The sequence below is a fragment of the Lampetra planeri genome, unplaced genomic scaffold (assembly GCF_965212315.1).
Source record: "Lampetra planeri unplaced genomic scaffold, kcLamPlan1.2.h2 scaffold_759, whole genome shotgun sequence".
Lineage (NCBI taxonomy): Eukaryota > Metazoa > Chordata > Hyperoartia > Petromyzontiformes > Petromyzontidae > Lampetra > Lampetra planeri.
In genome coordinates this window covers 23-18,056 of record NW_027615581.1, presented here as the reverse complement: position 1 = coordinate 18,056, position 18,034 = coordinate 23, and the positions used below count along the sequence as shown (strand labels likewise).

The window sequence follows — 18,034 nt, the reverse complement described above, 5'->3', positions numbered from 1 at the left end:
TCCTTCACTGAATTTTAAGGGACGTTCTCCGACTCAATCCTTCTCTTCATTTTAAAAAAACTGTAATAAATGTCATTTCTTGCGCATGATATTGTGATATTATTGTACTTTGAAGTGTTGTTACATGCTTTATGTGTCAGTAAAGCTGGCTCATATGTTGACAACACACTGCAAATGGACTTGGTGCAGATTCAGTGCCTGTCTGCCTACAATTGTCCAATCTGGCACAGATGGCATGTCTGCTGGGCCTGAAACACAAGGTGTGGTGGGCTTGGTGCTTCTATTAATGGTGTGTTGCCAGGTGATAGCTGAGGCACAGTGAGACGACTCCCCGGGACAACTGTGTGACTGACGGACAATCTGTAGCATGTAACTGACACTTTGTTATGATGGTCTGAACAACAGCCGACGGGAGAGAAAGGCTGCAGAAGAAGGCTGATCAGATAGGAGAGGATCCAAAAAGAAACAGGGCTAAGAGGGATGAGAAGGAGGGAAACGCAGCAGAACCAACAAAAGCTCAGAAAGGCTTCGCTTGTCGAGAAGTAAAACGATGAGGAGATAAAGAGAGCTAAAGGCAAAGAAAGGGATTGGTGTGAGGACAAAGAACGAAAGGGTAACGGAGGACAGAGAGCAGTGAGTGGGAGTTCTTGTGGAGAGGAATTCAAACCAGGAGGGGAGGGTGTCAAGAGCCAGTGGAGAAGTGAAGAGCTTCAGTGGCAGTGAAGAGCCCTGAGCAACTGTCTGCTGTCCTACTGACACCCACTCCTACACCTCCCCTTCGTCGTCTCCCAGAGCGCTCTGCAAACAGCCTGGAGCTACTGACCCGCACCGACACCAGCAGCCAGGGAGGACTGGGGAACAATCTGTTATACCCACAATCAGCCCCTCTGACAAGGAGACCGAAAAACACTGAAACAAAAGGGGTCGGAGCTTCGCTCTGCAAGATTGTCTGCTGGTACAGATGAGAGTCGCACGCCTTCGACCAGCTCGTCATCCACTCACACCGAGTTCATCTCACCTACACAGCTGCACTTCATGGCTCCACTTACCAGCAAGTCACTTCCCGGTGACTCACTCCAGCTGGCCTTCCTTCTCAAAGGTTAAGTGTGAAAGAGGAGGAGGATGTTACAACCCAAAAATAAAAATGAAAACCGACAAGGACGCAACTAAGAGCGGACAAACGCTCGGCCCCAAACGTCAGCATTCGGTGATGTGTGCCGCACACCCCTGGGTTGAAACGAGCAGCTGTCAAAACACGTTCCTTCTCATGGAAACACAGCCCAAAACGCATTGTACATCCCTTGTCATTACATCTGGCACATTGGGGAAAGGGGTGTTATGTGTTGGTAACACAATTACACGTATCACACGTCGACTGCAGCCTGGACTGGAGAGATGCTGACCTCATGACAACACTACACACGGGAAAGTAACTTCCACAAAGCAGAAAAAATGCGATAACAGCAACAACAACAACAACAATAATCATCATAATGTCCGTAGCCAACTTAAACAACCCAAAGCAAACCACTATCCTGTCCTGGATTTCTTCTATAGAAAATATCAAAAGTTTCTCATGTCCTCAAACTGGTTTCTAGAGCTGTCTGTGTATTATCATCACGACTTGTATCTATCCTCATATTTTTATTATTTATTTACTTATCTATTTATTACATTTATCTAATTTAGAATCTTGTCCAATTATTAATAGAATATTTCTAAATCAGTCTTGCTGCAAGGGGAGGGGTTGTTGTTACTTTGGTTTTTTTTTAAACTATTAAACGTCATTGGTGTTGTTTTGGTTTTGTGTTTGTTTATTGTTGTCTCTTTTAACAATTCTGCATGAAAATGCCAATAAAAAGCTGGAGAAAAAAAGCAAAAGGCAGACATTTTCAAAATAAAGGTTTTAAGAGATAATGTTGGCTGATGGAGGTGGGACGATGACTTTGATTATTAGTCTTGTGACTCCACCCTGAGCACGATTACACATAAGAAATCTGTGGTGCAGTAACGGAATCATCTTGTTGAACACATCTGTTCCAGCTGAGAGTTCTGTTAACACACACACCAACACATGAAGAGTTTCGTTCTTGGTCTTGGATCAGAGCGGCTGTATTTCTTTGCACGTTGGTAACTGATAACGTCAGTCAATCCACCTCGATACTGGTAAACCTGATCATATTTCAATATCGGTACAATGCAACAGAACCATGACAGATTTTGTGATCAATACTATTAGTGCTAATGCAGAGACAACGTATGCACGTCGTTTGTCTTGACAATCTTGTTTTTTAAAGAGCAACAGATGTTTCCACCTACCTACGCGGTATGTTTTTCTATTGTGTGACACTAATTGCAGTACAGTTTTATTTCAAAACAGTATGTTCAGACTAATTAAGCCGAATGTTGTACATGTTATGAACTAAACACCACAAGAACAGTTTCTTGATTTCTGTTCTACAGCCGAAACGGTCCTTCATCACATTTCTCCATTATTTCTTTCCACTGACGTCTGATTATTTTCCTCCCTTTTTGGACCATTTCACAGCTCGACTTGCTGGAAGTCTGCCAAGTTTCATTCTTCTTTTTGATTCCCATTGACTGCCTCGGTGACCTTTTTTTGGTCGGTGGGTGGTGATTTGTAGGATTACAGGTTTCTTTAAGTGTCTAAATTGACTAGAAATCCTTCCAAATAAAGTACACATGCTCATTAAACTATCTGACCATTACAGCGGAAAGACCAATAAGTTCTGCCAAATAAAAACTCTACAGTTCCTCCTGCACCGGCTTCCAAAGCATCATAATTTCTCAGGTGGACTGTGGTGCTGTGGGGGACGATGATAAACTCCCGTTCCCCGCTTCCTACACCTCATTAACAGCCAGCACACTCGGGTATGTGTCAACGATCTTCAGAAGCCTAACGCCCTGTAATGAAAACAGGCTATATTTGTCCTGACTGAGGTCATTTTCAACTCATCCGTGTCCTGGAATGTGATCATTCCAGGACTCCAGGCAGTCTTGGAAGCAGGGTTTGTGACATCAAATGGAGAGAGAGAGCATGGTGCAGCACAGTGGAAAGAAAGAAAGATGAAAGAGGCTGCTGTTCTGGGCTGAGACTGTCAATAGCTGCTGTTTTGGACGGGTGTGTGTATGTGAGGGGGGTGAGGGTGGGTGGGGGGGTGTCAGATGACAGCTGAAAAAAAATCAATATCCTTTTCCTGATTCTCTCCTCACACACGAGAAGGGAAATAAATGGGGAGAGCTGGTGGCTTCTGTAAAACACGGAATGAAAATTTCTGAGGGGACGTTGGCAGGTGCCACCCGGATGTGGACCTTGACAGTGATACATGGTGCCACCAAATGTCGGTCCACAGCTCCACCTTGTGGCACGGCCGCGTTTGCATGAAAGGCCTCAAGTCGGAGGAAGTGCAAAGAACATTCTTTAGACATGACGAAGATCCACTGAAATACTGTGTTCTGTCACTGAAATGCTGCAAAGGATGGAAAAGAAAAGCAGGTGCTGCGTTGCCCGAGTTAAACAATTATCAGCTGATCTAAACGGGCCTGACGTCCTCCAGCACTAATTTTAGATCACGCCCCAGCAGAAGAGGAAGGAAGGACTGAATGCCAGAGGAAGAAGAGACAGTGAAGGTCACAGTAGTGGCTGTAGCATCACGGTGGGTGGGTAAGTGTGTGTGTACCAGTGGAAGCACGAGGAGCCTGGGTAGGACAAAGAGGACGTGCCTGCCCACCCAGATGACCACAGAGCGAGTATGCCAGCAAGACAGTGGCTGCCAAATAACCCGGCGACAACAAGACCGCCAGCCAGTGAGTCACTCAGCTACACACACACACACACACACACACACACACACACACACACACACACACACACACACACACACACACACACACACACACACACACACACACACACACACACACACACACACACACACACACACACACAAGCCTGCAAGATGTGTTGCGTTTTGCCGCCAAAACCGTCAGGCCAGCAGGCAGAGAGCAAGCATGACGACAGATACAGATGCAAACTCAAAGCAAAGGACCTGACGTATGTTTCACTTGACTGATTGATTTGACGACTTCCTTCAGTCAGTCATGGGTTATGGAATATCAGACGGCATCTCTGCAACTTGTCAATCAGATTGATCAGCCAAACTTCAAACTCAGCGCCCATGGGGTCACAGGGAGTGTAGGGAAAGACTCCACAGCTGGGGCCTGTTCCCACAGCTGGGGCCTGTTCCAGGAAGCAGGTTCAGAGAAATAGTTTGTTAATCCTGACATTCTTGATGTCAGGATTAATGATGATCTAAATTCAGAATAATGGAACTTCAAAGACGTTTGAATAGAAGAGGATAGAACTGAAAACTCGTTTTGCTCATGTCAGGATTCACAAACAAACTAAGGATTCCGAAGACAAATCCAAAACATACAGATAAATCTTGTTTTACTGCTTCCGCATTTGCATTTATAAACTTTTGTAACTTCTGGATCACGTCATGTTGATGAAGTTTTGTTGAAATGAAACATAAACCTGCAACAATAAAAGGGCTCCACAATAAATAAACAGTGTGATGCATCCCTTTAAATACATGATGGAATATATGGCATCTGACACTTTACATATCCAAAATGACGCCGGAGGCATCTAAAGGCAGTTTCTCCTCAGATCACTTACATTCATCGGCACTCCGTGAGCATTTTACTGCTTGAATCACTGCTCATATTCACGTCCCAGAACCATTCAGTAGGCTTGAAATTAAAACACGCCAAGAATTCAAAAGGCAAAAAAAAAAAGAAAGAAAAAGAAGATGACGAGCTCGAACAGCACCTGGATGTTGCGCACGCACGCACACGCACACGCACACGCACACACACACACACACACACACACACACACACTTCCTCTGCTTGGAATAATTGCAGCCTGACTCCTGGGTTCATTAGTTCCTCTAAATATCAGACATATCATCACTTTTAAAGGTTTAATTTCTCTACAGCCCCTCGCTTGGCTCCTCCCCTATGGAAAGACACAGAATATGCTCCTATTCTCGTTGGCGTGACCTAAATAGATGAGCAGTAAGTGAACGCTTCTTTTCTTTTGCCGACTGTGGAGAAATTAACGGACAGAGATGAGAGAAACGGTTTCCAGCGGGACGGTGTCAAAGCCCAAGTGGAGCAGTGCTGACAGTGATGGTGACGGCAATCGCAGTATCCATTTTCTTATTAAGTGCCAAAACAAGACGTGCGTTTCCATGGAAACCAGCAAACAGACTGAATTCTTAAGGGCTGTGTGGGCTTCCTGCGGTGCGTAATGATTGGCTCATTCAGATGCCAGACACAGCACCTCAAGGAGACGGCTCATACTGCTCGTCTCCGAGCTACGAGGACCGGATGTGCTCGGGTGATCGGTTCAGACCTGAAGGCACGTTGGAGATGAAGAACAGGCCCCCGACCTCCAGCACATCTGCGTCTGTGAGTGGGATCACGTGTTCTAAACAAGTGATGTCATCCCATATTTCCTCAACTAAACCTTTGACTGTTTTATGTTCTATTGTTTTGAAAGCATGATGGGAGGAGACAAACACAACACACACCATCCCTTCACCCCGACAACAGCAGGTCAAAACAACCCTAAAGACATTGAACCTCTTCTGTTCAAACCGATGGTTCTGTAAATGCAACACATTGGCTGTGTGTGTGTATTGTTTGTGAGAACATACCGTCACTTTCTCTAAATCGGCCTCTGAGGAGGTGGGAGACAGGGGGCTGATGGGACTGAGGGAAGGGGAGCTTCCAACACTGGAGACGTACTCGGGATCAGGAACGTACAGGACCTGCAAACACAACAGCACATGAGTGGACAAAGACAAACAGAAGACCTTCATGTGTCAGAAGTAGTCGTGTAGCGTGTGAATGACTGTAAGGAATGGAAACAGTCCTCTGCACAAATGGTTTTTAAACTAAATTAATAACTTTTCTATGATAAAGATGATACATTATAAATACATACACTTGAAATGTAGCTGTGTATACTGCTTTCAAATGTTTCCTCAACTCTGGAATGTTAAAGATGTAAACTAACCGGAAGCATTCATGGGCTGGAAAAGAAGAGTGGGTGTTGTGTTGTCTTCTTTCTGTGCTCACACTGCCTTCACTTGATAGTATAACTAATAGAGGTGATTGTGTTACTCAACACTGTCTTTGATGACAAAAAGTAATTGGAGGTGGATATTTGGAGTATGCTACTCCTCCTCTGGTTACATTCCAGTGATGGGTGGGTGAAAAATGCAGGTAATTTTTTAATTGTAAGTGTGTGAAGGACTTAAGAGAACACATGCATGCACACGCATTGTAGATACTTTATGCCAGTATTTTCATTTGCATCAGGCATAGCGCAGAGAGTAAAAAGGAGCTACAAAGTTCTACTTCATCAGTCATTTTCAAACATGTTTACATTTCTTCTGTTTTTTATTTCAGTCGTTGATCTGTTTTCTTGTGCGATCTTCTTGGCGTTGCAATTTTTTTTTTCTCTATACATTTGAAATAAACACGACTTTTTAATATAACACTGTGTGGGAGAACGGTCATATGATCACAAGACCAGATAAAAGGGCTCTGTGGCTTTTTTTTCTCCTTTAACGTACCACAAACTGTTCCCAGATGAAATTCAAAAGCAGAAAATGCTATTGTGAAACAATGGTGAATGATGTTTATGAAAAAGCCGTGCTGTTATGTGATTGCAGGTCGTTGTGAAGTCGATGCAGCTCTGGGTGGGAGTGATGTGAGCGGCGGTCCTCACCTGGCCGGGCACCACTGCCCTGGAGAAGAGCTTGTTCAGCTGCACCAGCTCGTTGGGTGTGGTGTCAACTTGAGTGCAATGCTGTTCAATGTGTCCCGCGATTCCACCTGGACCACAAAACAAAGACAGGAGACAGTATGACCCTGCTGAAATCTTTTCAGTGCGTGACACAGATTCAAATACAGACCAAACAAAGGCAATTACGGCTTCATGATGCTAACGTGTCCTGTTGCATGTTGTATGTTATTTTGGAAGGTCATCATTTTCAGTTCAGATCATTCATTCATCTTCTCCCTCTTGCTCTGGTTACGGGTTGTGGTCGTGCTGGAGCTGATCCAAGCTGTCAAGGGGTGAACATCAGGGTACAACCTGGATAATAATGTGGTGCTGACAAATGATCCCCCCTTTCCATTAATGCTAAGGTGAGGTAAACAAACATCAATTATTAGACAGGTCAGTGTTGTCGGACCAAACCACTGAAAACATGATGAACAGCAGCAGATCTGAGATGCCTTGGAAGACTTTTTTTTCCCTTCATCAGTGACTCAATCAAGTTCTAAAACAGGTTTTGTCACATGAACGCAGCCGTCAGCAGGAACGAGTTGAACTGAGCAAACAAGCAGTAAGGGAGTGTGTTTCATGTTCACGCTGAACATCACATGCAGGCTGCTGTCCGTAAATTGCACCCGGTGCTCAGCTGCTGCACCCTGCAGGGTGACAGAGGTGCATTGACTTGTCTCCACCAGTTATCGTCCATTCAACAGAGATGTGTTCCACGTGCTGGAGCAAGCGAAGCCTCTAACATGCCCGGCAGGACTTTCTACCTTCCAAGAAGGGATGACAACCGTGTCTGTGCTTCTGAGAAATGTGTGAAAAATGTTCGATGGTGGGAACAAGGCCCTTGGAAGGAGACAGGCAGGTCTAAGTTTGAGCTGTGTAAAATTAGGACAGCATAATGGCAATGTGTGTTTAGCTGCAGCAGTCACGGGATTGCTCTCATGGGCCTTAGTGTGTGTGTGTGTAGGCTAACGTATCCAAATAAGCACAGAGGAATGACAGCCTCTCAAAAATTCTTGACATGACACACTGTTTCCAGGAGAAGATTTTCACACAGACAGAGAGAGGCAGCGCAGTCGCACGCAGCGGAATAAAGGAGAACCGAGACAGACAAGCTGGAACATTAGTAACGCAGTGATTGTGCGAGAGGCCGTCACACACTCGACGTGATCGTGATTGTGTCTGAAGCTGCCCACAGAAATGCTACGACACAGCTGGGGGGAAGCAGAAGATGTGGAAGCTCAGAATCTGTTTGCAAACAACGCACTTCAAAGCTGATAGACAGGTGGAAACAGCTGATACCCTCATGCAATGACTGCGTTAGGTATCAAGCCGCCGTAAAAACGGGCCTTGAACCAGCACAGTTTGGTTTCACAAACAAGCATGCAGCCTCCTTTGTTCATCAGCCTCACATAGCTCAGTGATGACGCACAAACAGCCAGTTACTTGGTTGGTTTGTGCGACACAGGAACAAAAATGGCTGCAGAATCTCAGGTCATCGATATGACAGTATGATGTAGGATTTTTATTTAATTCGTCAGAAAATGACCATTCATCTGTCTGTCAACCCTCAGCAGGGGATGGCCGTTAAGTAAATTAAGTATTCTATATCTATATTAACTCCGAAACCGCCACGACACTGACGTTTGTTTCTCCCCCTGCTAATGTTTAAATCCTCCACCGAACTGATTTACTGACCACTGCGGTCACCAGAGGACACAACGACCCATCTAAAGAAACCAGGTCACATATTGTACAAGAAGAGTTGAAAAAAACAGCACAAATGAACACAAAGACACAGTCAGAGACCTACTACCATGCCCGGAGAATAGCTGGTCACTTTTAGGCTGGTCACTTAACATGGCGCCATCTTTACTGACGTATGCAAGGAAATGCATAACATAATGCAAACACATGCGGGAAATGTTTGAGAGGTTTTATCATTCCTGAGTGTAACGTGTGCGTGTGGCTGGACAATGGAGAGATGCTGTGTCTTCAAAGGAGAGGAAACCAATCAGATCTGAGGTCAGTCCCCCTGACTCCACGAGGTGAATGGACAACAGCACGAGGCATAACAGGGAGGCTTTGTGCTGTGTGGGTAGGACGCGGGCAGAGCGGGCAGAGCAGCCACCGACTGAGGTGGTCAATGCACAGACAAAAGGATGAACGGAACTATTCTGTGACACTAACCGCGTGTAGGCGTGCACCACTGAATCAAAGCGAAGGACCAAAGACCGTCTGAATCTTGTTCTCACCCGCCTTAAACACAGAGTAACAAATGTCGCATGTAAAATGTTAATTAACTGGTAATTCAAGACATCCATTTCTCACGTTACAGATCTTTACCCACGAACAGACGTTTGTTGAGCAGATCAAATGGCTATTTCATCAACATATGGAAGCTAATCAAAACCCAGAGATCCCATTTTATCAAGATACTATTTGATATATTTAGATTTTTCTGTGCTTGTTCATCAGCCACATCTGCATTCAAGGATTTAATTCAAGTTGAGGTGACGGTGGATGGAGGAGCATGGTTAGTATGCATGGGAGACAAATAGTGATATGGGTTCGATCAGATGTTCCACCGTGACAGACGCAGCCACAGGAGCCGCTGTCAGATTCCCAAATGTATCAGAATATTGAATTAATGTGTTTCCTGTAACGTATTTTGGATTTGTGGACAATTCTGCAGGGACAAGCTAATGTTAGCATCTTAGAAGCAAATTGCAGGATGTCTTGTTTTATTTTTGGACAGCTGTCTGATTCTCCCCAGAGCTCCTGCACCTGATGTAAACTGATTTATCCGTGCTATTGTGCAGCCACATGCTGCACGTTTGCACGTGGAACACTACATTTGACCTGTTTATTTAAAAGTACAAAAGGACAGAAAAATGTGATGAATAGTACAAAATAATAGAAATGAAGGGTTAAGATTAGTAGATATTCCTTTTTGACCTAAATGGTGTTGACAGAGATCATTTGTTAATGTTTTTTCTTTTTTTTCAGCTATTGCATTTATGTTTGAAATAAAAAGCCATCGATCAATCAGTACTTTGAAAGTGAAAGTTGTACTTCCTAAACTCTGGGACCTCAGATTAAATACATCTTAGTCTAATACTTTTTAGATACTAGTGTTGGTGATAACGTCAGACTGCAGTGTGGTAGAAAAACAAGTATCAGTTAAATTGCTTATAATAGTGTGTCTTGGAATCTCACAGTTTCATTACAAAACTTTAACACCCAACGACAGTAGACGGGGTAATTAACCTGCTTCAACAGGAGGCATCATACATTCCAAGGGACAATTTAGTATAATTGTTGTGTGACATTAAATTACTATTCATATACAGCAGGATCATATCATCAAAACCAAACGTACAAATCAAACTTCTCTCCCAAACCTGGTGTGTGATGTCTTGCTGAATGTGTTTAGAACGTGTTTATTTTAGCTGAAGGAAAGTTCAAGCGTTAATGATCAGCAGGTCTCCTACAGTGTCAGATCCTTTCATCCAGTGGCTTCAGCACTGAGCATCGATCCTCTGGAGGTGCCGGTTGCTTCACTCTCATTTCTATTTATTTTTAGCTTTGCTCAGCACAAAGGAGACACACAGGACATTCAGGTTTGCAGGACATTTACAGCAGTATAATACATGTTTTACTCTTCTGTTTGGTTTCGTAAGGTAGGATACAAGATCACATTAGATCAAACACAACCTTTTCAAATGGAACATTAATAAGAGGCTCTGCCAATCACGCTAGGTAAGAACACCAGCCAGCTATTGATGGTTATCTGGGAATAATCTTGAAAATTGGCTTATCTGCACACCAGATCTGGCATAACATAACACGTTCAGCAACGTCCGACACACAACTAGCTCCATGGCCCATAGCACTTAAGGTAATGACGAGTTAATGCAACTCTAAACATGCAGTGTGAAAGCAGCCATCTTTAACTCAATTAACTGTCAGAGGACAAGAGACATGCAAATGTGACCCTCTGATAAAGACCTGTTATTGACATATTGACAGGAGAGGGAGAGACGTAGAGAGAGAGAGCAATCAGGATCATAGCCACTAATGACAGGTGGACCCTATCTCCTTATACTCCCAATCAATAATAGTCATTCTTCATCGAAAACTGGGATGAATAATTGAGCTTCTTCCTGTTAGGGTGTCATCTATCCTTCAGGTGGAAGGGTAGAGGAAGATGCTCGCAGCCATGTTGAAAGCGACTGACACCTTCCCAAATGGTCACCTTGTTGCAAAGGAGACGAGGGAAAGACTCAGAGGGGACAACCAGCAGCCGATGGCAGCACTTCTGAGTGAACCGGAGTCACATGAGAACAGTATGTGTGGATCATGAGAGCAAGGACAAGGATGAAACTGGTGCACGTTTAATCACTTACATTACTGTACATATGTGTGGGCTTATTCCTAAGTTACGACGCCCCCCCCCCCGCAGTTAAGTACAGTAACACTGTTCTCATCATTTCCAGCAGACACAGAAGTCCAAGTGCACACAGAGACAAAAAACAGAATTCAGAAGTTCTCCATACACGCGGAATCATCTCCAGACACGTGTGTCCAAACCAAACCAGTAATATGCTGCTGTACGTCTGCCACAGTGAAATACACTAACAGGGAATGAAGACATGGGGCATCCGCACAAAACTGGTGTGACGTAAACAAACATGCAGAGAATATGAATCGAACAAAAAGGAGACGTGTGTAGACGGATGAAAAGACACATCACGTTCAGTAGCCACACGGTGCCGCCATTGTTGTTGACGTTGTTGTTGTTGTCGTTAGCGGGCTTTGTGAGAGGTGGGGCCATGATGTCATTGGATAAGGAAAGATGTGTGTAGGCGTCTTCAGATTCATTCTGAAGATGACGTTCATTCTAGGACCCGGTTTCAAAATGATCGTATTCTGGCTGGAAGAAAACAGAAGCAACGACATTTGTCTCAGGCTTTGGCCTAAGTTTGATGTTACCCTTTCCATGACTCCCTCCGTGTGCTCGAGCTTTGACACTCATCCCACTGATTCATCAGCACAAATGCAGACACGCGGAACGGCACACAAGGCACAAACAGAACCACTGTGACTTGGAGATGCCAAAGGCTGATCTGACAGAAGATGGCACCTCCTGGTTTTAACACCCTGTGTCTGCATGAAATACTGACAACACCAGTGATTAATTCAATGTGGGTTTGATACCTAGGATCAAGACCAAAGGTGACGTTAGCACACAGAGTACCAACGTGCTGCTTCTCACTGCTGAGAACCGACAACATATTCATTATTATTTAAATTCACCTGTCGTTCCAACAATTCACGGTCTGATATTTGTATCGTGCATCCCCACTTTCCAGTTGTGAATATGACCCCACACGGTGAATATCAATTCATCTGATTGCTCATGTTGAATTATGATAAGAAGGTAGTTTTCTTCTTCCAGGTCCATGCAGCCGTACGTTCTCCAAACCTGCTGTTTCTGCGAGAGTTGTGAAGAGAGCGCTGCAGACTGATCATTTCACATCATTTCGTTTGTTTTTTGATTGTTGTTGCAATCCGTTCATAAGATAATACACAAAGAGGATTATCATTATCATATAATTTGATCATATCCTCTTAATCTGCCTAAAATATGATTTCCCTATCTTTCTTGCTGTTGGAATTTGTTTCAAGAGTGGGAGGTATCAACAGCAACATCTCCGTCCAGGGTGTCACATGTAAGCGGCACTTTTTTCTGAGCCTCATTTAGTTTGACTTTGACTGACCGGCGTCCTCTCAGGCAGTCAGTGTGAAGAGCACCTCCCCTGGAGAGGCTCACCTCTGAGGTGCTCTTTGCTCTCCGTTCGGCATCTTTAGGTCTCCTCTTCTATCTCTGCGACTTCAAACACTTTTTTTTTTAAATTGGATGCAGGTCAGCCAATGGCTCGACTTGGCTGAATGGGCTGGTGTTATCAGCGTCGAGGCAGATGGGTTGCAGCCGTTCAGGTTATTTCTCAATAAGAAAAAAAAGAACGAAGGCTGTGTGTGAGGCGGAGGGTGACGGATGGAGAGAGGGAGATGGCATCGATAAGGAGGCAGAAGAGGAAATCCTCCTTTTGCCTGTGGATGCTCGGCGATAGATTCTAAAGTTATCAGCAAAATAAGGAGCCCCCCCAGGCACAGGAGATGAGTTTAAGATAAAGCTGCTTCTCAATCATGGGGACAACGTCTCTCAGTGCGTCGGAGGGGCTGCAGGCCACAAAGAGGTTTTAAACTGTCACTCTGGCCCCCAAGGCTCCTGGCTACCTGCTGCTGTAACATCTGAGGCTACAGGACGCGATCACTGGCAGGACTCCATCCATCCATCCATCATTATCAGCAAGTCAGCAATCTGTGTGTGTTTGGTGTTGGGAGGGGGTAATGAGGGGAGGAAAGAGCAAGACACACTGCTGTCTGATAAGAACAGGACGGGTATGTGCTTGGGGTATGAATCCTTCGTCTTCGTGTATGTACGTCGCCCTGGACATGTGCGTGGTCTGCTCATATGAAGGCCGTGAAGCAGATGACAATCTCCCGATCAGCTGGAACAGATTTGCCTGTCACATCTAAAATGACTGACAGCTTGGAGAAGCAATGGAGGTGGTGCAGGTGTTCCTTCGGTGAGTGTGTGTGAATCCTACAGACTGTCTTGACACCTGCAGAGACGTCCTGAGGGGCAGACCAGAGAGGTCCGTGTGAATGGGAGCAGACTACGAACCTGATTTCCCTTCCCTTCCCTCTATCCTCTCCTCCTCGCTCCAAAGCAGACAGGCATGCAGGGGGGGAGCTGAGCCACGGCGATCCCACTCCTCACTGTTGCCACGGAGAGAGGCGAGGAAACGCTGTCTGACTGCAGCTGGATTTGAGGGTCATTTCAAGAACACCAGCAGGCAGAGCAGACACCAGCTCCATTTGCAGTTCATACTGAGGAGCAAACGCCACCACCTCCATCGCCAAGCCCCCCCCACCGACACACACACACACACACACACACACACACACACACACACACACACACACACACACACAATTCTCCTGACTCACCCCCCCTCCCCTTCTCCCACACAACTAAACCAATAGATATGACAACGCAGTTGGAAGGTCATTCGCAAGCAACGCGCGTGCTGTGGTGGAATGCCTGCTGATACGTGGCACAGAGGAGGGGATGGAATGGAAAAACAAACACACGTCGTTCTGCCAGCGCTCCCCGCCTGACTGCTTTGGAGAAACACTGCTGGAAAATTCTGTCTCCTGCTTAAAAATGAACATGCAAAATGGAGCTGAGCACTATGTTGCCATACAGGGAAGACGTTTCTGTGGGCTGTCAGTCAGTGCATGTGTACACACACACATACACACACACGTAAACAGTTGCAGAATCAGATACACGTGTTACACTAGCAAAATCCAAAAAATTCCTTCTCGCACTCACTTATGAGCCACCGAGCATGATCCGACACGGTGCTGCACGATGACTTAAGCTACCACCAGCAGGACACACACACACACACACACACACACACACACACACACACACACACACACACAGCAGCTGCGAGGGAAACAGACACAGTCATGAAGACCAGACATGAAGACCAGAGTTTGCTGTGTGCGATACTCACAGAATATTCAATAGTCCCTTTGGGTCTCTGGAACGACATGCGCCTCCCATCCTTCTTCTCTGGAGTCTTCTTCTGGCCGGTATCTGAAAGCAGGCGAGGTAAGGTACGCATTACATTCATGTTCCTCTCTCCCCCAGCTTGTCACAAGCTGCCGTTTCCCAGCCCCGCGAGTAGACAGCTCATTCGTCAACAGTGAGTGAGCCAGCCGGCCAGCGATGTGAGCTGTGAGCGCCGGGCGGCTCTCTCCTTCTCCCTCGCTCGCTCGCTCACTCTCTCTCTATCTATCCTTCTCGCTCTGCTTCCCGCTCTCTCTCTCCCTCTCTCTCTGTGTCTCCGCTCTCCTCCTCGATCACCATGCAGAGCAATGACAGCTGTTGAAAGCAGTTCACCTTGCCTTCCTCCCCCTGTTGCCTCTCACAGCACATCGAGATCAGGCTGACCTCCATCAGGGTGCCTGTCTGGATGCGGAGGAGAGGAGAGACGTAGCTGAACATGGAGGGGGTGGTGGTGGTGCTGAACCAGAGGGTTGGATGAGAGAGAAGGGAGGGTTCAGTGCAACATGCTGGTTGGGTAATGGAAGATGTTTACAGGAAGAAAGAGGTGGAGAGTAAAGGTGTTGGGAGAAGTACTTCTCATCTATTCTAGTATTCTTAGACACCTTCACTGATCATCTTCTACGTTACTACAGAGAGTGGACCTGGAAGATGAAACGTGGCAGAAGATACGGACAAAAGTGGGGAAAGCACACAAAGAAAATGGGGGCTGGGTGAACATCGGTGAAGGGATGGAGATGATGGCACGATGCTGGATGGAATACTGAGGCTGTAGATGAAAGACGGGAGCTAAAGAGGGAGATGAAAGGAGCTGGAAGGACCCATTGGGATTATAGAAGACGGAGAACAAGATGACCCTGGTCTTTGACTTGAGGTGGAGAAGAAGGGCAAAGAACAGAGCATGTAACACAAATTTGAGTGTAATGGGACGTAACCTTGGAGGTATATGTCGGACATACAGGACCTGAGATGACTTCTTTAGGTGTTGTACATGACTAATGAGGGGTTTTGTTTCGATCGTTTAAGGCTCAGAAAGCTGAACACATGAGTCATGCACCAGTGTTGCTATTTTTGGGGCTCAGAATTACCTCAGAGAGAAAGAGGGGGGAGGGGGGGGGGGCACTGTAGATGTAAACCTGACAGTGTGGGTTGATGAAATCATACCGATTACATCTGAATATACGGGCTCAGAAAAACTGCTGGCTGTCGCTTTAAGTTCATCGTTAGTTTTATGACCAATTACAAAGTGAAATATGGTCGTTTCTTTTCAATATTTGAGTGAGTTTCATTTCCAGAACAGGGAATACTTTCTTCCCACATACGTGAAACATCCGGTTCAACTTCAAGCTACATTTCCTCTGAGATGGAGTTTTTATTTCTACTTGAAAGCAGAATGACTTAAAGTTCAACAGTTTATTGACTTACTTTTATGTGACATGGAATTAATTACATTTTTCATGAGCGCAACAAGGATTCAACTCCCATCCAGGACAGACGCACATCCTATGGTGAAATAACTGTACAAGGAAACAACAGTGACAGCACTGCTACTCCAATGTGTGCTGGACTCAACAAAGGTTATTATGAATGAGGTTTCTTTGTTTTCCGACACAAAATCTTATGTGTATTTCATGTGCTGCTGTGACAGAGAGGGTTAAGTGAATGGAACCTGACTCAGTACGTAAACAGCAGAGGTGTTAGATAGATAGATCGATAGATACTTTATTTCATCTCCCGTGTGAAATTCTCACACGTGTTGATCTACTTTGTAGCTGCAGATCTGCAGCGACTTTAGTTGAAGCTTCACGTGTGCTGGGAACAGTCAGGGTTTACAGAGGAGCCTAACCCTGTGTAAGACCTCAAACTCCAGAATAATTCAGGCAGACAGCTCGACAATAACATCCGTATTAGCAGTCGCAGGGGTGTCTGATCATGGCGACGTAGTGATTGGTCTAAAATTAAACCTCACCAGGGATGGTGGCGGCACAAGAAATGGGCATTTTCTTCACAGCAGCGAGCAGCGCCGGGGTGTCTTCAACAACAAAAGGCTCTGGTTTCATCCCACTCTCCAGGAAACCTGGAGCATCTGCCGCCTTTAAATAAAAACCCCTCTCCACAGAGCAATGCTAAATCCACAAATCACAGCTGTTCATTTCATTGAGTGATGTGTTGGAATTCAGATTTTTCTCGGTTTACCTTCCAGGTGGCCTGAACTTTCTTTTAATGTGATTTTCCTCCACACCTTACCAGGAACATAATACACATCATTAAAATGCCATAACTGAGTGGTAGCACCAGAAGGGCTTGAAACAAACTGGCTTAACCAGACACACTAGTTTCGTTTAATTTTCCTGAATAGCATCGCAGAGAAATGTTTAACAGAGGTCGCTAGTTATCTAATTTGTTGTTCATCCTTGCACAAAACAAAAAACAAAACAGTTACCACAGCGCTGCTTGTTAACTGTCATTTCCAATGAAGAACATGAATCATTTATGTTCTTGATTCCAACAAACAGCGGGTCAACTGTGGGATGAGCACACACAAAGAAAGGAGCTGCTGTGCATCGGGAAGAACAACAGACCTCTCACCCCGACGACCTGGACGCAAACAGTCACAAGATGCCATGTCTCTGTGAGCAATTTACCAACAAGGAAACGTGTGACAGTGAATGTGTCGAGGTCACTGCCACATGAACTGAAAAAACAAGAACATTTCAGTATGATTTTTCAAATTCGATATATATTGCAGAACGATGTAGAAAGGACAAATAAAAAAACACACACACAAATCAAACTCAGTAGATGAAGGAATGATTCTGAAATATGACACAATTTTCTCCAATATGAAACAAATAGGCATTATGGTTTGTGTCAACCCCCTCCTGTGTGGTATATTTCTATAGGGATCACCCCAGAAGACAAAAGAGGTAGGAAAAAAGACTGTTTTAATGTTTCTTTGGTTTTTGTACAACACATTCAATCACAGCAAAAATGAGAGGCTGCAAAGAATGACTCAATGAACAAGTACTGGGCACCTGATCACACAAGAAGGGCAGAAAAGTTAATCAACTAATGACAAAGCACTCAAAAGTGTCTTCAATACACACAGGCTACTCTATTTGCACCTGATCCAAACCATGCCATGAATCCTTGTTTAAAAGTCGCTTGTGGTCAATGTGTATTTGACTCTCCAAACATGCTGCACCCATGCAATCTGTGAGTATGAATCAGCTGCTAAATATACAGTCCCCACACTTTGCACACAGGCATGACAAACTGAAGCAGGCAGGGAATATGAGAGTCAACAGCAATCTGACTAACATTCCCTCATGGTCTGACAGAATACACAAGCAGCCAATTTCCCTCTGCTCCCTGTTTTTTTCCTGCCTGCTGGCTATGCGGCCCCCCCAAATGTTATTTTTAGAAAAGCCCGAAACAGT

The 18,034-nt window shown here is 45.1% G+C and overlaps 1 protein-coding gene across 1 annotated transcript in view; it reads right to left on the bottom strand.

Moving 5' to 3' along the window:
* The window catches only part of LOC144741879 (oxidation resistance protein 1-like), a 32,545-nt gene extending 17,926 nt beyond the window's left edge, over positions 1 to 14,619 (bottom strand). The window contains 4 exon segments of the mRNA XM_078624375.1: positions 5,748 to 5,861; positions 6,827 to 6,894; positions 6,897 to 6,933; positions 14,542 to 14,619. Coding sequence (XP_078480501.1) covers positions 5,748 to 5,861; positions 6,827 to 6,894; positions 6,897 to 6,933; positions 14,542 to 14,580 — 258 coding nt within the window. The 5' untranslated portion in view covers positions 14,581 to 14,619.
* Positions 14,620 to 18,034: the final 3,415 nt, after the last annotated feature.